This window comes from Leuciscus leuciscus (genome assembly GCF_965113295.1).
Source record: "Leuciscus leuciscus genome assembly, chromosome: 1".
Taxonomy (NCBI): domain Eukaryota; kingdom Metazoa; phylum Chordata; class Actinopteri; order Cypriniformes; family Leuciscidae; genus Leuciscus; species Leuciscus leuciscus.
The window spans coordinates 42,239,120-42,263,587 of record NC_138725.1 but is presented as its reverse complement, the minus strand read 5'-3'; the positions used below and the strand labels follow the sequence as shown (position 1 = coordinate 42,263,587).

The window sequence follows — 24,468 nt, the reverse complement described above, 5'->3', positions numbered from 1 at the left end:
TAAGGGTATAAACAACTTAACTCTAGTGTCTAATTCTCCTTTAAAGGGGCTATATGTAGAATTCAGAAACTTTGCAATTAGCGACACCGGTGGCCATTAGGTGAACTGCAGCCAGCAACTCATTGCTCGTGTTCGTACTAGTGCACATGTAACGTACAAGAGACTGGACGTGATTTAGGGCTCTGATACTGTGTGTAAATATGTGCTGCAGCTGCGCACTTTCTTTTAAAATAAAAATAAAAAGATTACGCACAATAAAAATTACAGTGAGAAAACATCAGTTAAGAAAGCATCTGATAGTGATGCACGAGCGCTGCAATTCACCAGCATAACGTCGACAGATAAGGTCATTAAAATTACACAGTTATATGGTCATTTTACAGGTAAAATTACACTGTTGTGATAGTTAGATAAGGTATAAAGTATATTTGAGACTATATAGATCTGGCTGTGTGAGTCTACAGTTTGAATTAAACTTTCTTAAATGACACAGAGTACAGAAGAAGTACAAATCAGTCTACAGGCTTTCATAGACAACCTAGGAAATTAAGGAAGGTCCCGTTTTTTTAAGTTTCGTTACAAGCTGTTCATAAATTGACATTAAAAAGATTAATAAATGCAAATTCTAAAATAGCCCCCCTTTAAAATATACAGTGCTGAGCAAAAGTCTTAGGCATGTTAGTGAGTATTGAAGTATAATAAGAAGACACTTTGAAGAAACCTACCTCCAAAATCTACCTGAAAAACTATGTGCAAATGTACCTGGACAAAAGCTGGTTTAGACAAAAAGGGTGGTCACACCAAATATTGTATTAAATAAATGTTGATGGAAGTCAATTGATAAATAAAATCTATTTTGACATTATTTTTGAAAGCATCCTCACAAACTGTGGAGGCAGGTTTTTTCAAGTGTCTTGGAGACGTCTCAGTTTTCCCTGTTTCTTCACAGACAGACTCGATGATGATGGGATCAGATCTCCATGTGGAGCACCGGCTGTTGTCAGACTCCTTGTGCATACAAAAATCTCACTGGATTATTACAATTACTGGCAAACTGAATGTTTGGAAATGTAAACCGATATTTCCTACTGACACACTACAGCCATTTTTTGGGTGAAAATACTAATGTGCCAAAGACTTTTGCTCAGTACTGTATACATAAATATATAAAAGGTTTGGGATGACATCATATGTCATGGATAATAATACAAGAGGATCGTCACAGTCTGGAAAGGGAGTGCTCTACCCTGAAGCCTATTCATCATTACTGCCTATGAGCTGCAAAACATCCATGACTTTAGTTAGAGGACCAGATTTATTTCCTAAAGATTCCAGTTATAGACTGATTTCACTCTCACTGAATATTCAGGATCAACAGAGTATGCAGCTTCTGTGTGGGGTTAAAGTCAGCATGAAACAGAAGATGCGATAGTCTGTTCTTCCCTATTGTGACGTGAGTGAAAAGGCTTCTTGAAAAAGAAAAATTTAGAGAGGGACTTGATTTTGTCCATGGTGAATTGATTGGATGATTGTTGTTTGCTATTGGTGTATGTCATGTGAGTGACAGGTTGTTCCGCCCTCGTCATAGAGAAGAGAAAAGAAGAGATGAGCTGCAAGACGGAGGGGGAGTTATTTTGATTAAAGAAAATTTTAAGAAAATTATGACGTGCATGGAAAAAAATGGTTTATAGAAGAAACTGGAATATTCTATAAAAATAAGACATGTCAATTTTAATTTCAGGGTGACTTTACAGTAAATTATATAATGAGTGAAAATATATTTACACTGAAGGAGAGTCTTAAGATATACTGGGACCAAAATTTTACAAAGACACAGGGTGACTGGGCTCTTTTGACTTTAGCCAGTAAGATAACATCTACAGGTATACACCAAACCAGAAGGCCCTAGCAATCGCATCACAACACCCTAGAAACCATCCACAACACATTCACAACAGCATAGCAACTCATTGACAACCACCTACTGTAGAGCATCTTTGCATCATGGTGGCAAGTTTTCTAAAACTTGAGGTTCCTAGCAAAATTCTTAATATTTATGGTGGCATGAGCACTGTACTGTAGGCCTACGTGATGATTACATTTAACTATCTTGGAGACTTTCAATAACATCTTTTTTTCTAAAAATCCTTTTTTTTTTTTTTTTTTTACTATGTCCCTAAGTTGTGGCATCACTTCAATTATGGCCAACAATTTCCAGTCGTTTTTAAGAGTTTTTATTTTATTTTATATAAGTTGTTAAAGCTGCATGTGTTGTATTATGCTTTACCAGCAGGTGGCAGTACAGACCAGTGTAATTCCTAAGCAGCTTTACTCATATGAGTGTGGAAAATGCTAATGGTCATATTTTCATTATTAGATATTATTCAAATTTAAATGAAACTAAAAACTAAATAGTCGTCAAAATGGACCACTAGAATGCAATATCAAACAAATATTCTTCAAAAAATGATTAATCACGAGTAGCTACAATCAGCAATGATAGCCTACTATTTACAAGTCGAGGATGAGGATGGCAAAGCAAAACCAAATTCACTTTAATTATAACCATAAATAACAAACAAAAAAATATGAATATATCCCTCCACCCATTTCCCAAACCTTATGTAAGTTTGCTGGATAATAATATAATATAATATAATATAATATAATATAATATAATATAATATAATATAATATAATATAAGGTTACTCTTTATTTTGAGGTGACGTTACAGTGAGTAATATTAATTAACTACATGTAGCCTAACTTGTATTTATACTTAGTTAGGCTACTTGTATTTATGCATAATTTACTGTTATTTCTATAGTAAGTAGGCTACATGTAGCCTAACGTCACCTTAAAATAAAGTGTGATAGGCTATAATATAATAGGCCTATATAAGGATTTTTTTTATATATATATTAGGCTATATATAGGCCTATATATGTTTTGTTATACAATCATCATTTTAATCCATGCTCACACAGACTAACTTTTAACATTAACTCAATTAAACTTGTTTACTTGTAATTGATTGTTGATTGATGTATTTATTTTCCCTCGCCTCATACCCCCGTCTCCTCCCCAAACACACACCTCTCTCCCCTTTGCGCCCACAGCCCGCGATGCATCTCACTGCGTTAATCTGTTTGTTTTTCAAAGCAGTACAGTAAACGCTGATGCGCGTTAACGATTTTCTGTCTGCCATGTGACCGCATAACCCGCTCACATGAGCGCCGGGTTGCGTTATCCGCTTTAAGTTCGTTCAAGTTCTCTGATCCAGCTGAGACTGACAGGAGTTGCCATGGCGAGTGGCGGTGGCGAGCAGAAAGTGGTGCTGATCACCGGCTGCTCCTCTGGGATCGGACTGAGGATCGCCGTGCTGCTGGCCAGAGACGAACACAAGCGTTACCATGGTAAACGCGCTCATTTGCGTTCTAATTCAGCGTTCAGGCGTCTATAGAACGTTTTGGGTTTTCGTTTAAACGTGTTTCAGAAGTTGTAGATAGGCTATTAGAAGTTTACACGCTTCTAGCCGATAGCCTATGTCTTACTTTGTAAACGCAGCTGTTGGGTATTTTTATGAGATAACGCGCTGTACATTTTCGCATTAGTTTGTCTCTTCATCCGAACCGCAAGATTATAGGCTACATTCACTTTTCTCTAGTTGAGCCCAAAGGGTCTTTATTATCATGTGAAAGCGCAGTTTCCAGGGTACGGCTCCGCGAGGATACCGCTTGCCAGGCGGAGATCATAAAGAGACTGCCAGTTCTCTTTCAAGTGACTTCTCCAGTACAAAGCTCTCTTTATGGCTGTGAATTGTAGACCGCTGCCCTGGTTTAGTGCCGTGTCTAATGCGCCAATAGTTCACACACTGGAATGAGTGTTGGGAGAGGGACAAAGTTTGAGACCTGTACAAGTTGAGGGCTCTAAAGCGAGGGTCTTCTGAAGACTTCATCTGCACTCTGAGCAGGGCAAAACCATTGGACATTTGTTATCTCCTACTCGGCTAAATCTAGAGACTCATTAATGTCAATCAAATGGTTTGCGCCGGGGGTCTTCAACCTTTTTCAGACCCTTGGTGGATTGAGAGATGAAGCCTGGCCTATAGTGACATGTGTATAGTAGCACATTAAAGGGATAGTTTCCATTAAAAAAATAATAATTATGTCATTATTTACTCACCCTCAAGTTGTTCCAAACCTGTATGAATTTCTTTCTTCTGCTGAACAAAAAAAGAAGGTATTTTGAAGAATGTTGGTAACTAAACAGTTGATGGACCCCATTGACTTTCTATGGAAGTCAATGGGGTCCATCAACCGACATTCTTCAAAATAATGATCTTCTTTTGTAAACTCATAGAGGTTTGGAACAACATGAGGGTGAGTAAATGACAACAGTATTTTCATTTTTGGGTGAACTATCCCTTTAATGTATTTACATACTTATGATGCTTACTGTAAACATTGATGAGTCATTACATTACATTTTAATGCATTTAATGTGGGCAAGACAATGAAACTTCGCTTCTTTAGATTTAGTTAAATGTATATATACATTTATTTGTGATTTGATTTGATTTGATTTGATTTGAACACATTTTTAAATACACTGCCCAGTCAAAAGAAAAAATAAAAGTCGCTGTTTGGATTTAAATAGGCAAATGCTTAAGAGTCTATGATTGGATCATTATTGCAGTGATTATTATGTTTCTATCATGTTATAGTTTCTTAACCCTAATTGATGGAGTGTTTAGCTTTTCATTTCTTAAACAACCATGTTGGAAGACACATCATGGCCATATTCCAGGATGACAATGATTCATCAGGATCAAATTGTGTAATAATGGTTGTGAGGGAACATGAATAATCATTTTCACACACGAATTGGCACCTCTGAGTCTAGACCTTAAATTCTTTGAAAGTCTTTGGGATGTGCTGGAGGAGACTTTACAGAGTGATGGACTCTTGCATTGTCAATACAAGATCTTGACGGAAATAAATGTTGTGATATGTTGTCCATGGTTGTTAAAGAAATGAAAAGCTACACACTTCAACAATTAGGGTTAGAAGAACTGATACCAAACATATAGTAACATGCTAGAAACATAATAATCATTGCAATAATGATCCAGTCTCTTAAGCATTTGCCTTTTTTAATCCAAACAGCGACTTTTTTTGTCCGGGCAGTGTATTTTAAGATTGGTGGACGTCCAGCAGTATTGCTACAAACCCCTTGTTTTACAACATGAAAGGACTGTCAAGCTTTTAAGAAAGTTGAAATGAAGAAGTTAAAAGGAAACCATCTTTCATTCTTTTTCATCTTTTAAATGAATTCCATTTTAACTTTGTTCCCATTCTAAGAGCATTGCAACAGTGGATTTTTCCGAAAGAAAAATTAAATCCTTTTACAATTGGTTCTGGTTATAATGAGGAGCAGTGATATATGCCAACTTCAAAGAAGCCAAAAAAAAAAAAAAAAACCAATTATAATTGAGGGTGGCTCATTCAAGAATGTTTAATCGGCCTCAAGTCTTAAAACAACAGCTTTAACAATGAGGCGGTTGTTCTCGTAAACACATTTATGTTGTGGCCTAGTTTGGCCTCGCATGCCTTGTGTGTCGTAAGAATTAAGTTCTCTCATCAAGTACAGCTTATTCTTTATATACAAGTGAAATCTAGTTTGAGAAGACAGGAATGCAGATTTCCCAGCAGCTGTGTCTCTCCATCATCACCCTACAGATGCATTATGGTCTCTGCATGTTTACTGGCACTTTTCAACAGCAGCTGGGCTTTGACTGATCAGGGATGATGTCTGTTGACAGACTGAATGATGACGCTTAAAAAAGCTACGGAGGCTCCTGGACCTTATCTGTAAATCGGACAGGATTTGATCAGCAAATCAAACCTCAATATACTGAAGATGTGCTAGTGCCACAGAGAAAGAGACAGCAAAATTAATATATATCATTGTCAAAGACGAAAAGTAAGCCTATGATGTAAATGTTGAAGTTGAAAATTCTCTGTATTCATTTAGCAGACACTTTTATTTGACTTACAAATGAGGAATACAACAAAGCGATTGTTAAGAGAAGTACAGGCTAGAAAAGAAACGAGAAAAATAAACTGAATATAGAAAAAGATTTTTTTTTTTTAAGAAAATAATATATATATATATATATATATATATATATATATATACTACAATTTAGAGAAAAAAAAATATACTACCATTTAGAAGTTTGGGGTCGATCAGATTTTTAAAAATGTTTTTGAAAGTCTTATTTGATCAAAAATACTGTAAAAACAGTAATACTGTGAAATATTATTACAATTTAAAATGACTGTTTTTTCTATGTTAATAGAATTTTAAATATAATTTATTTCTGTGATCAAATCTGAATGTTTTAGCATCATCACTCCAGTCTTCAGATTTACATGATCTTTCAGAAATCATTCTGATATGAAATCATTCTGTTCATAAGAACAGCACTTATTTGAAATATGATTTCTTTAAACAATGTCTTTACAAAAGCCTTTACTGTCATTTTTGATAAATTGAATACAGCCTTGCTGAATAACAGAACACAAAAAACGAAACATTTCTTAATTGCAAGGAACTGTTCAGGTTTAGCGTTAGGAAGATTCCACCCATGAAGAACAGTGAATCATATCAACCATAAATATGGAATGTGGAATGTTTCATGTAGAACTTGCCAACACAGCTGATCACTGACATTAGAGTGGACTGGATAATGTTTTCATAAAGATAAAACTGATTCTTTCAGATGAAAAATGTTCAGCAAGCTTATTATTATATCTGGGATGGGCGCATGATTTAGGTCAGCGTCCCTCATGTGTTCAAAGTGCAAAGTGCATTAAAATGTTAATCTCTTCAGCTTATCTTTCAGCCACAGATTAATTAAGCAACACACACCACTGATTACACTGAGTGTTTTGTTTGGGTCAGCATATATCATGAAAGGGACCAAATTCAATCAAACTGCAATCTCCTGTGCTGATTTCAGAACAAAGCCACTAAAACCTCTCAGTGAGACCCCTTGTAGATATTAGGCTTGAACTTTTGAGTGATTACTGCTTTGTCGATGACATGCTTGTTCTCTGTCACTTGTCTTGAAGTTATTGCCACTATGAGAAACCTGAAAAAGAAGGACCAGCTGGTGGAAGCAGCGGGTGACGCGTACGGCAAGACCCTGACACTGCTGGCACTGGATGTGTGCAGTGATGACTCGGTCAGGCAGTGTATTGACAGTGTAAAGGACCGCCACATCGACGTTCTCAGTGAGTGCAGGATGCCTTTGACCTCATTGGCTTTGTTCACACTGCAGGGGAAATCAGATTTTAGATGGGCTGTTCAAACTGCAAGTTATATGCAGCAGGATCAGATTTGGGGTTGTGAAAAGAGCGAAAAGTCTACTGGAAATATGTGCAAGTTAGCAAGCCAACTGTCCTTGGCTTGCTAACATCAAACTGTTTGCTAAGGGAATCATTGAACATGCTTTGTGGTCTTTTACATCCTAAACGTGTCCATAAAGACAAGCATTTCCTTGTGCAAAAGAAGTACACTTTAACATACTTTTAAAATGAGTGGTTATTTTGAGTAATATTTTCGGACACGTGTTAATCGCAAATAAATGAAATTGTATTTTAGTTAAAATTTATATTATAAGCATTTAGCTGAACTTAAGAGTGCTTTTTTTACTTTAGTACATCTTGTCATTTATACTTCTATATGGTTAAAGTGTATTGCCGACTGTACAAGCAGGCAGTAAACTAAAATATAATTTATATTGAACCTTATATGTCATGTATTTAAATATATTTGTAATTACACATTTGTAATGATCAATTATATTACAATATATTACCTTTAAAAGTAATACTGAATAACACATTACAGTTAAAATTATAATCAAGTACGTTACATGTGCTTTAGTATGTTAGTCAGCACATCAAAATAAGTGTACTTCTTTAAAGCACGACTAAAAAATATTAAAACATAATGATCTAAAATGTTCTTTAAAGTAATACTTGACATTTTTTACAAAGTGCACTTTTAAAAGTGTGCTTTGTGTTTAGAAACATATCATGAATGTGTGGCCTTTTATTTCATTGTTTCATTTTTATATTATCTGCAATTACAGTGTTTATAAATATTAAAGATATATATGATATACTTTTAAGATTTAAAGTACACTACAAACTCACTATTACAATTAAGTGCACTTCTTTTTTTACAAGGGTTTACTACCTGTTGCTATTCTTGACAAAACACCTGTTGTATAAACGTGTCACATGACTACTAAAAAAAACCACACACATGCACCAAATCCTATTTGACTGTACAGACTTAGTAGTCCAGACTTAGTTTAATAGGATTTGGTTTTGGCTTGGATTGGCGTTACACAAACTGAACAGATTAAGTACTACAATGACCAGAGACATGAGTTTGCTAGAAACTATAATAAGCACGTGTTGAATGAAAAGTGCAGCTCACAATAGATCAATACCTGCCTAGTGCCTCAGGGACCAGTCAAGTCCATAACCACCCATGTTTCCTGTCTGATTTTCCAGTTAATAATGCAGGAGTGGGTTTGCTGGGACCTGTGGAGAGCATCAGTATGGATGAGATGAAGAAAGTGTTTGAGACCAACTTCTTCGGAACGGTGCGCATGATAAAAGAGGTCATGCCAGACATGAAGAAGAGGCGAGACGGCCACATTATCGTCATGAGCAGCGTAATGGGCCTGCAGGGTAAGACGGACACACAGCTGAATGCTTGACAGTCAGATCAACAATAGAGCCATTCAGAGTTATGCACTTAGCTGTAGAGCATTATGACGGAAAGAAATACCACACATGGTTTGAGCCACATTAGGAGGGCAACAGACCAAATGACATTATCACTGAATATATCTCTATTGAACTCATCTGCAGGTGTGGTATTCAATGATGTCTACACGGCCTCTAAGTTCGCCATAGAGGGCTTCTGTGAGAGTATGGCTGTGCAGCTGCTGAAATTTAATGTCAAGTAAGTGATTTGAAGTCTTATGGTTGAGGGCCTATTGACATTAAGTTAGAATTTTCTGCATTAAAAACTTGAAGAAAACAAAAGACTTTAGATATGCGAAGGCAATGCACTCATATTACTATGAATGGGAGAAAGTGCAACGCGCAATATGGCGGAATAAGTCCCGCCTTCTAAATAAAAGAGCCAATCGCCAATTGGAAAAAGTCAGAAGCTCCAGTTGCAAAAGTCAGTGTTCTGAGATGGGCGCTTACATGCCAAATTTACACTCCACCGACAGAAGCAGACCAAAGCTGACAGTCACCAGATTACAGCACGTCACTTTTCAGATTTTCTAAATCCGATTCAGCTTGTTCAACAGACGCCAACAGCACACTGATCCGACAAAACCCGACGAAGAGTCCGTTGCCGTCTGTCAGTGTTATGTGAATTGGGCTTGTATGAATTGGGTTGGAATCTGACCAACTTGGCCTCAGCCACTCAGATTTGAGTGTTTAGAAACAAAATGTATGACACAGCATTGGTGATTTCAAATATGAAATTTAATCTTAAGTTTGGTGGACAGCTTTAGAGAATTTGGTGTTTCCCCATTCAAAGAGATAGGAGCTGCACTTGCATGACTAAATTAGCTTCCCGAGAGACGTTTCAAAGATGGCCGCCGAGTTAAATGACTTGCCTTAAAGGGATAGTTCAGCCAAAATGAACATTTGCTGGTAATTTACTCACCCTCAGGCCACCCAAGATGTTGGTGTATTTTTTTCTTTAGTAAAAATGTAAAGAGGATTTTTAGCTGAAACCGAAATGAATTACCAAGGACCACGTTTTCAGCTAAAACGAAAAAAGTCACCTACATTTTGGCCTGAGGGTGATTAAATTACCAGCTAATTTTCATTTTGGCTGAACTATCCCTTTAAGGCAAGTCATTTCAATCCGCGGCCATCTTCGAAACGCCTCTCAGGAAGCTATTTTAGTCATGCAAGTTAAGCTCCCTTTAAAGCAGTGGTATTCAAATGGCGAACCACAGTTCGGTTGCGGACCACGAGACATAATTGCGCCATTTTACCGTTTTTACAATTTAAAGGGTCCCACTTTTTATTAAGTGGCTTTAAGTACTATGTACTTACATCGACAAATAAGTACAATGTACTTATTGTGTTAATGTTGTATTGTAAAACACTTTTGCTGCTATTGAGGTGTGATACGGCTAAGGCTAGGGACAGGTGTGGTGGTATGGGTCGGTTTAAGGGTGGGTTAAGGTGTAAGGGAAGATTCAACAGTGTAATTACAAATGTAATTACATTAACTAATTCCAGCTGTAATTACATGCAGGTATTTTTTAAACATAAGTATAATGTAAAAATAAGTCCATTGTATCAAATTATTCATTTCAATGTAAGTACATAGTGCTTAAAGCCACTTAATATGAAATGGGACCAATTTTTCACGCTTCATCTTCTAATATTTTTATCTGGAGCCAAACAAGCAGTAGCAGAAACACCATGAGCAGCAAAACAGAAAACGAGTGCAGAAAATACAATTATTGTTATCTGTCATACAGATGACTCAGACCGTTTGACTAAACCAGGTTTGTGACTAGATAAGGAGTGGCGTCTGTAGACGTTTTGTTTGTTTTTTTCCTCATACATTTAGCCTTATTAAAAAGCATTTTAAAAGCATTTCATAATAAACACTGTTATAATTTAGAGAATTACTTAGAGATGGCAAAGGAAGACAAAAAACTTTGAAATTACTAGTTAACTTTGTGTGCTCATGATGAGAGTTTTGATTATAGATTATGCACATTGTTTTTAGTAGTTTATTACTTGGAGCAAAATGTAAAAATGGCCCACACTGTTCTTAAGAGATAAACCAACATGTAAACGTACCTTCTGTGCCATACACATAGGTGTCAAGATGTAAAAAATAAACAATAAAAATATATTGGTAAAAATTAGATTGGTAAAACACATCACTGCTTTGGCACTTGGGGCCCTGGATTCTCATCTTCGATGACTATTTTGAGTGTTTAGGATTTTTTCTTTTACAAATCACTATGGCTTTCAAAAAAGTATTGTGCAGACCTCCGCTGCGAATGAAATATAGAGACAGGACCTCTTGGAACTTTAAAGGGACTTTGGTTTAAAACCAAAACAATGAAAATATCAGTGAAATATCAAATTGAAATATCAAATGAAAACGGATTTGTTTCCCCAGCAAAAAATAAAAAATAAAAAAAATAATTGAGAATGAAATCATAACATTTTGAGGGTAACTCTTTAGCATTAAAGTTCACAACCAAGAACACACAAAAAGTGTTGAATCACAAAAAGTGTTGGAGTTAATTAATTTAATATATCAATGCTTACAGTTTCTGTTAATAAAACAAGTTTTAAATCAAGCAGCTTTGTCATAATTACAGCAGAAGTACTGGAACTATATCAGCCTATATGTAGAGGCGTGTGAATATTGTCTTGGTCAGCAGGGTACTTTATGCGCAAAATTATTACTTTATTCTAGAAAATGTATAATTTTTTTTTAACATGGCACTAAAACAATTGTTGTACTCATCAGACTTGGAGTAAACAGGCTTCTTATAGTCCATCTTGTTGGCATTAAAGAGTGCTTCAGTTGTAATGTACTGTAACATTCCCTCTGTACTCCCAGACTGTCTATGATCGAACCAGGCCCTGTGCATACAGAGTTTGAAACCAAGATGATGCAAGAAGTGGCCAAGATGGAATATCCTGGAGCAGACGCAGACACTGTCAGATACTTCAAGGATGTGTACATTCCATCATCCATCGATATCTTTGAGGCATTGGGACAAAAACCTGATGACATCGCTAAAGTATGTGCCACCGTTTGACTGCACACATATTAACCCTATGAATTCATTGCATTGAAAACGATTAGCTCCAATTTGCTTACGCTGCCCATTAAAGCTTTGCATTCTTTTAATTCTCCATGCATTTTTGTCATTTTCTGTTCCAGTGCACCAAGACAGTGATTGAATCCAGCCGACCTCGATTCCGGAATCTGACCAACAACCTCTACACGCCCATTGTGGCCATGAAATACGCGGATGAGACCGGAGGACTTTCAGTGCACACCTTTTACAACCTGCTCTTTAACTTTGGCTCGCTTATGCACATTACCATGAGCATCCTCAAATGCCTGACATGCAACTGTCTGCGCAGACGCACCATTTCTCCTGACTGAAGAGGGCAGCAGTGAGACACACACACACTCACACTTCCCTCAGTTTACAGCAGAATAGGACACAACTCAATGCAACAAGCAGGAGAATACAATACCTCAAATAAGAATTCCACATTAAAACACATTATAAAAAAGACAGATTTGGATTTTCAAAACATGCACATGTATTGTTGTATTAATGCTAGCAACAGATGTTTTAAAGGAGTAGGTAGGTTATGTTATTCCATGATTGTGAATTACGAAGCATTTTAGTCTGTAAAAATGAACAGACCATGTTCACAATCAAGTGAAAAATAATCACATAGCTGCCTTTATTTGTACTAATGACGTACATGGAAATGTCTTTGATGTCTTATCTGTTTCAAATCTATTTCTCTCCTTTTATAAGCTAAGTCTATGTTTATTATTTGAATTAACTTGAACATTTAGGTGGTCTTAAAGCTTTATTTAAAGATGTGCTAATTTTGAACCTAAATAACGATGTAATGTGATCGTTTTGCTCAAGGCTGGAAGCGTATTAAAGTGTAGTTTTCACTTGTTGTCTTTTCTTGTTCAAACTGCTGTTACTTTTTTTCTCGTGCCAGATTCATTTACCTTAAGTCTGCTCTTTTAATTAAGAAAAACCTAAACACTGAATACACCAGTCAACAGAGTGGAACTGCCTTAACCACATTACTGTTGTGGCCTCAGAATACTCAACATCAGCAAAGGACTTGCCAGACATTCTCATTTTATCCAGCAGAGGGCGACAGAGTACATTAGCAGAGTAAAGAAATAGCACACAGAGGAATAGTCTGAGATCTGTGCTGTCATTACTATGGGTACAATTGGGAAGCTGTATCCTAGTTAGATCTGTGTCCTTTCTAGTCCAATCCTTCTAAGGCTCCTATGCTAGACTTCCTCTCAGCACCGGATGCTAGAATGAGACAGTCTAGTAAGTGCGCATGTCTTGGTAATTAGGTTTTCTGCCCCCGCGGTCAAGTACAAAAATACTATTAAATTTACTTTAATATAAACACTTTATATTAAATATATTTATATTAACTGAATATAAAGTGATTGAATTGGAATGTGTGTAAAGAATTGTGGGTGATTGATTCGTTTACATTTGATGCATCCTACGAAAGATGACAAATGGAGGACGAGTAACGAAGGCCGCATTCCAAGGATCCTTCAAAATGGGAGGGCACTGATGACGCGGCAGTCTAGATATGCAGCCTTACTAGGATGCAGCTTTCCGATTGAGAAACTACTATAAAGTAGGCAAAAAACAGAGTGTAAAAAGAGTATTATGTCCGAATTCACAGTATTCATAAAACAGTAGAGAAAAAGTACTTGGATGACCATCAACTTCGGGCGGGATTCAGAAGTGAGCATCCAAAAGAGTGGTGCAGGTATGACATCACTTTGTAGGCCAAAACGCGGAAGTGAGTTAACATTTTAGCACTTCTGGTTTCATCGTCCTGAAATCAATGTTTTTTGTTTTTTTTGGATTTTGGTTAAATGGCTGAAATAAGGTCTGTGGTGAACACAAGCTCAAGGCATTTTACGTTTTATTCTATGACATAAAATACATCAGTATTACCCCACTCATACATTTTGAAGCTGTTACGTGTCTTGAAAAAATCCGGTTGCTAACAATTGTGGCTTAATGGGACTACAGAGGCTGTCAGGGAGATTGAACGTCATCACGCCGAACAGGTAAACTCAGTCCGCTTTTACAGCCTAGTTATGCTTATAATTATGCTCTTAAAAACTATTCTAACTCAAACTTTCTGAGAAAAAGTTTTAAAATAAAAACTGAAAAAGTTGATGGTGACGCTGAATTTGTGGGACCGTGGTGTAGCTTGATCATAGCTTACCTTTAGCTTTTTTTGGCGACTGCATTTAGGCTTCAAAATTCATAAAAGTTGTGTTATATCTGTTACATCTGTGATATTTATCTTGATGGACAAAATGTGTAAGTATCTTACACAGAGCTTGCTTTTTGTGATAATCCAAAAGCCTATGGAAAAATCCTATTGGGTTTTTGTCGAGGGAACCAGTGTGATGTGAACTGTCCATTGGCCTATAACGTGACGTCATACCTGCACCACTCTAAAGATACTTTACTATCCCATTTGTGAATGGCAGTGAAGAGAAGCAATTGCTGGTAGGTAACATGACAAATGTAGTATGTGCAGAATACATTCATACTATATATAACCTACTTTTTTAATAGCTGCCAAGTAAGTACTTATTCAAAAGATGCAACTAGTGTGTATTGAGGATCAAATATTAGTCTGTAAAAATCCCTGAGCACATGTTGCCTGTACTGAAAATGTTTTATTTATGATTATACAGAGTACCGGACCCCCTCCCGCCCTGTGTGCTGTTTTAGTTACATAGCCAAGGTATTTGTCTTAGTCACTATGCAAGGAAGGCCAACACAAAACGGGAAAAAGTGAAAGAGACAAAGTGAGAGCAAAAGATGCAGGAGATATAAAGACTGTGATAGCGAGCAGAGAGAACGCAAAAGGGGAACGCAAAATCGAACACACAAGTACATTCCGACGCATTGCAGATTGGACAGCGCACACCCGGCCAATGATATGTTGATGGATATAAAGAGGTCATGGCCTAGTCCCCGTCCGCCACCCTCCCTCGGCACCCCCAGCCCTCTCACACACACACTGCTTTGTGCGGAGTGAGAGAATGTGACCTGGTTCCCATCCCTGAGGAGCTGTGTTAATGACAACCACTTCAGACAACATTGAGCATCCCTTTCGCCTCCCCCACCAGCTGTCCCGCTCAGCCACACCACCTCAGCACGGCGCAGCTTGCAGACGGACTGCACGAGGTTCCTTCAGCCTGCGTCAGGCATCGCACAACCATGTCCTTGGTTCCTAAACCACTGGAAACTCACCCAGCACAGATAGCACAACTGCGTTCACGTCTTGGCGATGACAGACCTTTCAGTCCGGCGCAACAAGGCCAAGGTGCGCGAGCAAGATCGTGCTTTCCTATGCATGCGTGTGTTTGTGTGTGTGTGTGTGTGTGTGTGTGTGTGTGTGTGTGTGTGTCTTCATCAGAGGCGACAGCTCAGTACAATGGAACAAAGAATCTGTCAATCACAATCAAAAGGGAAATGGAAGGCAGTCCAGAGGGGGAGGAAGGGTCCGCTGTGTGTCCCGAATCTTTGGACGGGATGTGGGCCACGGCGCGCAGGGGGTTGGGGAGTGGTGTGGATTTGAGATGCGTCTGATTTGGGAAACGAGGTTTGAGGATCTCTGCATTCAATAGAGGACCTCTTTACTAATTGAGAGATTGCAGGAGTTACAAATCTCATTAAACAAGACCATTATTCTTATCAGGCCATTGTGGTCTCTCAAAACAGTTATGACATAATCAGCTGCAGTATTGTCTTTCATAGGTTTTGACTGAAGTATGGGAACATTCGTCGTCCTGCTGCAACTTTCACATGCACAAAATAAAAGCAACTTGTTGCCGAGCAGACGTAGATTGGCTCTATGAGACGTACACGTTCAAGAGTTGGAACAGCAAGGCTTCCAGCATTATCTTTGGCATGCTGGTTGTCTGACACATTCCTGCAACATCTGGTCTGTCCACAGCCTGGGTCATCTCTGGTTCAGCCCTTCGCAGTCTGAAACAACCTCAGCCTGCAGTGCAGAGGCAGGACATTACAGATCATCAGTTGGTCGACTGTAAGACCCGGGCCTCAGAAGCTCTGCATGAGCTGCAGTCGTACATATGTATGGGGATGCTCTCATCATTCTCAAACAGACAAGAGCTTCTCTTTAAAAGTTCTGCTGGAGATATTCAAGCCAATAGGTGGTGGTATGGCCTGTGCCCATATGCCTACAGGTAACCGGTCCTACTCGACCCGCTAGTGCACCTCTTGAGGCCAGGGAGTGAGGTTTTCACCCACAGCCTAGACCTAGGTCCATTACGCCCCCTAAACCTCAATCCCATCCGGGTCACGGCACCAAATGCAACCGGTCCTGCTCGACCCACTCCAAGCGGGATTCGAGCAGGATTCCTCTTGAGATCAGGGGAGTTAGGGTTTACACCCACAGCTCATACTGGCCTACGTCCATTACACTCACCTCCCTAAACCTCACTCCTATCACATTACACTAACCATAATCCTAAACACAAGAATCAAAAAAATAATAATTATGCATTTGTACATGTTTTCAAAAAACATCATTTAGTACTTTATAAGCTGTTTTCCTCAGGGGGACAAAAAAAAAGATTTCTCGTTTTGCCATCTTTTTGGCGACATCTTGTCCCCATTACATTTACATTTACATTTATTCATTTAGCTGACGCTTTTATCCGAAGCGACTTACAATTGCTATATATGTCAGAGGTCGCACGCCTCTGGAGCAACTAGGGGTTAAGTGTCTTGCTCAGGGACACATTGGTGTCTCACAGTGGATTCGAACCCGGGTCTCTCACACCAAAGGCATGTGTCTTATCCATTGCGCCACCACCACCCCATAACGTAGGGTTTACCAGGACCACACACACACGTCTACTTAACTAACTAAATGGGAACATTGCATAGACTTCTATTGTTTTTATACACAGTGAGTTATAAATACTATAACCTAACCCTAACCTGAAAACATTCTGCACTTTTATAATAATAAAAAAACTGTATTATTTACTTTACAAATGAGGACGTCCCCAAAAGGAGGTTTTGGGAGTTTCTGTCGGGTTTAGCTCACTTTTAAGTACAAATTTGTCCCCAAAATATGGTTAGGTACTGAAAGACATATGATCAGTAAGTCATGACAATTTATGTTTTTACATTACTTTAACTCACATAAGTTAAGCAATTGCACATTGTTTATAAGTTATACAAGATTCAACTTGATTTTTAATATTATTTAAGTTGAAATGACTTGTACAACCAAGTTGATTGTACTTTAAATGGGTGGAAAGGTTTTACAGTGGGTACACACACAAAAGTAAAATAAAATAATACAAATAATAATTGTCTTACTCAAAGTTGTCTTCTTTACACAATATTTCACTCAAATGAATATTTTGTCATAATTTATGTTGTTCCAAACCTGCATGACTTTCTTTCCTCTACAGAGCATGAAAGAATATATTTTGAAGAATGTTTCAACTGTAATTATCCAAAAATATCTTTGTTTCACAGATGAAAGAAAGTCAAACCAGTCTGGCACAATATGAGGGTGAGTAGATGATGACAGAATATTCATTTTTGGGTGAACTATCCCTTCAAGTCTTGTTAGAAGGCCTATTCACACCGCACAGACAAACGGCAACAAACACCAACAAACAAGTTGGCTGTTGGATTTAGAATTTTATGAAAAACAACTCATGTTCACACTGCCCCAACAGACACAAACAAACACTGATTGAATATGTTCAGTCGGGGTGAAAACAAACCCTGACCAACATTTGCTGACAGGGGCAACACACCAATCCAACAAAACCCCAAAAACGTGTGTTTGTTGGCGTTTGTTTGAGCGGTGTGAATTGGCCTGGTTTTATGCTTAAAAAAAGCTAAACTATTTGCCAACAGGGTAAAACATTTTTTTATTAAAAACAAGACTTAATATACCATGTCCTTTTATTTACCTTGTTTTAGGATGTTTAGATATTTTGCTTAATGCTGATTAAGAAAATGATTTTTTGATTAAGAAAATGATTATTTTGAGGGAAGCAGAACACCTGGCATTCATTACAGAGTTTCTGCTGGCTGGAGCACAGCCTGTCAAAAGCTGCCAGTGTAAACACAGGGCAGTAAAGCACCCAGGGCTATCTCTTGTCTGTCTCTCTGCATGCCTGCTAAAGAACACAGAAATCAACATGAAATAAACAAACATGTTTTCAGAGCTCACTGTTGGATCCTTCTGTGCGATCGCTCTGCAGATCTCATCTACTGCTACGAAAGGTCACGTCGAGCAAGTGTGTTATAAAAACAAAAAGTTTAATGTCATTACTACGCCGCAGTTGTTCGCTTTCCCGGCTCCCTCTCCAGGGATTTCCATGAACTTAAAAAGAGGGGGTTCAAATGACTCTGAAAGTCTGATTAAAGGACTCAATCTCCTGTTCCGCTATTAACCTCGTCAGACCTCATTTTGATTGCCATGATTGTGCCAGGCTTGGGTGACGAATACAAGCAAACCGCTGCCACCCAGCTGGGACGACATTCGATATCTCTGATTTTATTGCGGACACAAAAACTGAGCCCCCCGTAAGCCCCTTTGGCTGGTGCTTTTACAGCCAATCAGAGGATGAAAGGAAAAGGAGGAGAGTGGTGTCAAAAAACGAGACTGCACTAATCCACTGGGCTCAGCTGTGTATGCAGGTAACAGGCGGAAAGAGTGTTTTCACTCGCTTTTATCTCTCACTCCCGTCTTTCCTACTCCAGGTAATTATTGGCACTCCTCCTGCTCCCACGATTCCTGGCGGATTGCTCCTGGACAGCCAAACCACAGGCTCTGCCAGTCATCCTCTCTCTTTCCTTTCCCACTCCATCCTGTCTTTTATTTACCTGCAAGTATCTCTCCTCCCCAGCCGGGACACATTCCTTCATCTCCAACTACTCTTTGTTGGATAACAGTTTCTTGTTCGTCAACTCCACCCTCTACTCTGGGAATCTCAGTTTGTTTGTTTTTTTATCCTCCCTTTACAAATGTCATAATAGCACCCTTACATCTCACATCTCTTTTAGGTTTCATCTTTCAGTTTTTCTATAAATATGTGAAAAACACAACCCAGGATTTGCTTGTTTTTATTTCTGTAATTTTCTTGTTCTCGTTTAAACTAGTAGGTTTTTTTTCTTTTCTTCTTCACACGATTAGCAACTTTGCAGCTTTCCCAGAATTCCTTGGTTGGTCTGGCTTGGCACTGGCTTCACAGTTCAGCTCTCTAATCACAGTCCATTTGTGATGGAAAACACTCAATCACAAATATTCAGCGAGAATAAATCATTTTATCTATATTTACAGTATTTCAACATCTTTAAAACAAGATAATTTTATTGTTTAAAAAAAAACATTTGATAAATATGTAATACTGAGCAAGAATGTATTAAATTGATCAAAATATAATTTATAAATGTTAGATCAAATATATTTTTTTCTTTTATATATATATTTTTTCTTAAGATTTTCACATTTTACAAAGCAACGCTCCACCCCATGTCAGCAAATCAGTAACAAATAAAGAAATAAATGAAAAAAATTAATAAATAATTATAAATGCCTATATATGCATATGTACAAATACATACAGACACATGTAAACATATATACAGTACACATACAAACATCTACATACATAAAAAAAATAAAAAAAAGCCAATACTAATGATTACCCAATTATGGAGATAAAGACTGAATTATTGCACCCTGCGAGATACTATATAGTCTACAGTATACCACACCTCTTAAGTCATACGTCCAGAATGTTCAATTCAATGATCACCTTCCAGAAACTCAAAAAAGACTTCCAAATCTGTAAGAATCTTTTCGGTTTACCAGCAATTTCATATCTGATCTTTTCCAAATGTAACACACTGGTAAACTCTATAAGCCACAACTCAAATTTAGGTGCAAACTCTTTGTTCCACATCAACAAAATTACCTTCTTTGCTTGCTACTGTCATCCCAAATTGTATCGTCTGGAATTGATTGAGGCTATAAGTCTCCAAAGAAGGGACCCAGCCTAATATTGCAACAAGGGGGTCATGTGGAAAATCAATCTTAAGTATCTTTGAGTAGAAACAAAATACCTCAGACCAGAATTTACATATTTATGGGCAATACCAGAATAAATGAGCCAATGTACTCTAGTTTATACACAAAGGTGACACAGAGGGATATATAGAATGTAATTTGGTACGAGAGTAGTGCAATCTATGCACAACTTTGTATTGAATCAGTTGAAAATTAGAGCTGATGGAGCAAGACCTAATACCCTGAAGGGCCTCAGTCCAGGAATCTTCAAGAAATATCTATACCCAAATCTTTTTCCCAAGAACTCTTTAAATATTGCGTAGGAGGAACTCTGGAGTCAAATTTAGAAATGAGACCTTTCATGTCAAGTTCAGAAGTCATACAATAATAAAGATGTTCAGGGGGGTTGTAAGATTCAAAGCTAGGAATGTTACATAATTCTATAAATATCTAAAATATTTATTTTTCAAATAAATACTATTCGTTCGAACTTTATCAAAGAATCCTGAAAATAATCACAGAAATCTAAAGCAGCACAACAGTTTTCATCATTGATAATAAAAATTATAATAAATTATACTTATTGTAGTTCTAGGCTAAGGGTACATTTACAAGACAACGATGTACTAAAAACATTTTTAAAAGAATTCGTATAGACGACACGTATAGACGACAACGTTGTCAAAACAATCCCAGTTCACATGGAATCACAAAAACTACTAAAACACTGTATTATTCATGCCAGGCCAGTAGTTGCTGATGTCACTTTGTAAAGAAACACTACGCGCCTATAGACTGAACATGTAATACACATGACGTGACCGTTGTCACAAATTTGCATTTTTGTAGTTTACACAGAGACGATAACGGTATCATTTTCAAAAACTTGCACTTTATACCGTTTTCAAAAGTTTTTAGTTGAAAACGGTGTTGGGTAAAATAGCGCCTAAATGTGAGCATGACTTTACTTGCACAAAAAAACAGATTCAGTCTTCCTCAAAATTAATGAAAACAGTGTAATGCAAACTCAAAATAATACGCACACCTGCAATAATTAATGATACATCACACAAATATACTTTATGTATTTAATCTCACTTTATTGCCCAATGTATTTTCATGCACACAATTCAACCATACTAAATAAGCAAAAATGACTTAAGATAAACATCACATTTGTTTAATTGTTTTGGTTTTTATTTGAAGTATGAGTGTTGAACTTTCTTCTGTGATCCAGAATGACAGCACAGCTGAAAGGTTTGTTTGAGCTGCGCCCTCTACTGTACAGGCCTGATTTTGCATTTCCTTCAGCCTGAGGCTTATTCACTTCACTTTTGGTGTGAAAGGGCCTTTACATTTGCCAAAAACAGAACTGTTTTATTGTTATTAAAAACAAAAAAACAAGCAAACCCAGCCCAGATGAGGAAAATTAACCCAAAAGTAACGTAATGCATTACTTTTCATTAAAAGTAACTAAGGTATGCAATTAGTTACTTTTTTAGGGAGTGGCCCAATATTGTAACGCATTACTTTTAAAAGTAACTTCCCGGAACACTGTGCTTAAAGGAATATGCTGACTTTTTGGGACTTTAGCTTATTCACCGTATCCCCCAGAGTTAGTTAAGTCCATACATACCCTTCTCATCTCCGTGCGTGCCATAACTCTGTCTGACGGACCCACCGCTAGCCTAGCTTAGCACAAAGACTGGAGGTAAACGGCTCCAGCTAGCATACTGCTCCCAATAAGTGACAAAATAACGCCAACATTTTCCTATTTACATGTTGTGATTTGTATAGTCACAGCGTAGACAAATAACAAGGTCACATGAGACACAGCCATCTTCTAACCATACATACTGGGAACTATATTATCAGAAGGTGAAGATGATGAAAAGATGAAAAGGGTATATGGACTTATCTAACTCTGAGGGAGAAACAGTGAATAAGCTAAAGTCCCAAAAAGTGGGCCTTTTTTTTGTTTAAGTAAATGCATCTTGTTTTAAGGATGTTTAGATATTTTTATGGGAATACCACTGATTAAGAGTATTATATTCTGGAGTGCATTAATTCTCTTAGGTGTGTCTTTGACATTTTCCGTGGCTACATGGGCAGATGTCCAGAGCCTACGTGAAACGGTGCCAAGATTCTGAGCTCAAAACCTCTCTCACTTACTTCCACACTCACTCACTGACTCTCTTTCAGGGCTGGTTAGGGTGGGAACCACTCGTCTCTCTGCCAGCTGACTGTACAGAGGCCATTTATCTCTCATCATTGCTTATTTAGTTTGAGTGCATCACTTTGTGTGACTGGATGCAGAAGCTCATTCCAATATTCCCCAGAAACATGTAAAAACAGACAGAACAACAAAAATTTTTGCTAAGTTTTCTCTCAAATATTTTCTTCACATAGAAATACAGAGGAAAGCTCCATTTAGATACCGCAGCTCCATCATTTCTCATTCTCTCTTTGTCGATTGTTTCCAAGAACTCTCCGTCTCAGTTTGGCCCGGACCAATCAGAACGCAAACATGCCTCTGTTATTTGGCAGCTGTTCCTCACTTTCAGACGCATTCACACACACCCACACTTAAATCTTTCTTCATTACCTCTCTCTAAGTTTCCATCCTTTTTTCACTAACCAGTTTTCTCTCTCCTTGCCATCAATTTTTTTATATTTCCTTCCATTTTGTCTTCTTCTCTGTGGACTAAGGGCAATTTAAGAGGTTCTGTCAGAGATCCATACTGCTGTCTATGCCCTTTATTTTGCCATGCATGGAGGATCAGGAACTCTTACAGCTGTTCGGCTGTGACCAGAGCAGTTTGGCTGTGGGGGTCATTGTCTGCCTTTGTTGAAGAACAACAGAAAAACCAAACATCTGCCACTGCTAAAACTAAGTCTTATCTCTCAAAAACCTGCAAAAACAAAAACATCTCTCTTCAAAATACATGAATGACAATAAGGGATTCTTGTAGACATACTGCATTTGTCCAGAATTTGTTTGTGGGTTTGTTCCCACTGGAAACATCACAAATAAGATATCTTTAATATCTTGTTTGTGCTAGACTGGTTTAGAGACTGGCAAACGGTTTCCTGTTTCTGAGGAAAAATACCACAGTACTGTGACGTGTCTCACAAACTTTGCTCACATTTGCCAAATCTAAATCTAACAATCAATAATCAGAAATTTCACAATAAATATGCTATGCAATGTTATGCTTACCACAATCATTTTCAATCTCAACACTTACTGTATGTCAGGCATTGTCAAGTTGATACTTAAACTGAAAAGCGTATACTGCAAAAAAAAAAGTTAATCTGAAATTCGTAACAAGTAACTTTGCCTGACGTCTAAATGACGGCCTAAACATAGACATGAAAAATTGACTTAAAATGTAATATTACAACTCTCAAGTAATTTGATCTTGTTTTAAAGACAGGGTATATTTTAACTGGAAAACAAGACTTTAAGGAAAGACATTTAGTCATTTTTGAAGAGGAATTAACCCTGTAAAGCCTGACATATGAAATAATAGTCAGAAAAATCTTTAAATAAAATGAAACAGTTTATTGAACCTTTAGAGAGAGAAAAAATTTGCCATAAAGGCTTGATGTATAAAATATAACACCCAATATATATATATATATTATATATTGTTTTTTTATTGAAAAAATTTTCATATTTGATACATTAGGTTTTTAGCCAATTTATTATACGAGAATATGGAGCTCATTCTTGAAGAGAGAGAAAAAAAAAATTTATTCAGAGGCCCAAAACTGTGAAAAATATGCAGTTTGGTTCAGTTGATGATATTTATAAGGCAAAAAGTAAGATGAAATTCGGACAGCTTGTAATGTAAGTTAATGGGATCTTTTTAACAGTACAGCAGACTACATAAAATGCATATAAATATAATGCAATGATGCAATACAATACAGTGATGATTGAGATAAATAAACGTTCCTCAAAACCTTGGTCATATTTGATACAGAATCAAACTAAAAGGCCTTTTACTTGCTAAAAAAAAAAAAGGATAGACTGTCAATCTATTAGGTTGTGTACAATATAGTTTTTTTAGCAAAGTTTAGATCATGTTGATAATTTAGAGGCTTTAAAGGGAATTTAGAGGATATGGTGATCCATTGCAGTGGCACAAACACATAACTACATATAAAAAGTGTACAAAGCAAGAAATGCTTAAAAAGAGCAACAGGCTGATATATGTCTGTAATGCAAGCCTCAGTGACGTAACTGGGAGCTTATGGACCTCATGGTGTAAACACTTAATGGCAACTTAAATATCTGATTGATCATTTCATCAGAGAAATAAGTGAGAGATTATCTTAATAACTGTTAGTTACGGGCCTAGAGGAATGTGTGTGACCAGCACATAGCTGGTAGGTCGATGTGTGACAGAAGCCAGTGTGTTCCCTGGCCGTGGGCCTGGCTGGATGAACTGGGTTGTGCCCTCACATGTG

General features: G+C 37.4%; 2 protein-coding genes across 6 annotated transcripts in view; one reads left to right on the top strand and one right to left on the bottom strand.

Annotated features, from left to right (window-relative positions):
* col5a3a (collagen, type V, alpha 3a) overlaps positions 1-24,468 on the bottom strand; it is a 140,770-nt gene that overhangs the window by 78,290 nt on the left and 38,012 nt on the right. The gene's annotated exons all lie outside the window — the stretch shown is intronic.
* rdh8a (retinol dehydrogenase 8a) lies at positions 3,108-12,802 on the top strand. Its single transcript, XM_082146435.1, has 6 exons — positions 3,108-3,417; positions 7,141-7,302; positions 8,596-8,775; positions 8,959-9,052; positions 11,714-11,897; positions 12,041-12,802. Exons 1-6 carry the CDS (start codon positions 3,306-3,308, stop codon positions 12,266-12,268), a joined length of 960 nt encoding a protein of 319 aa, XP_082002561.1. The 5' UTR covers positions 3,108-3,305; the 3' UTR covers positions 12,269-12,802.

Excerpts from the sequence above, each read along its gene's own strand:
- rdh8a (XM_082146435.1), top strand. The coding sequence starts at position 3,306 with ATGGCGAGTGGCGGTGGCGAGCAGAAAGTGGTGCTGATCACCGGCTGC. Across the intron at positions 3,418-7,140 it reads CGAACACAAGCGTTACCATG|TTATTGCCACTATGAGAAAC; the intron begins GTAAACGCGCTC and ends CTTGTCTTGAAG. Across the intron at positions 8,776-8,958 it reads CAGCGTAATGGGCCTGCAGG|GTGTGGTATTCAATGATGTC; the intron begins GTAAGACGGACA and ends ACTCATCTGCAG.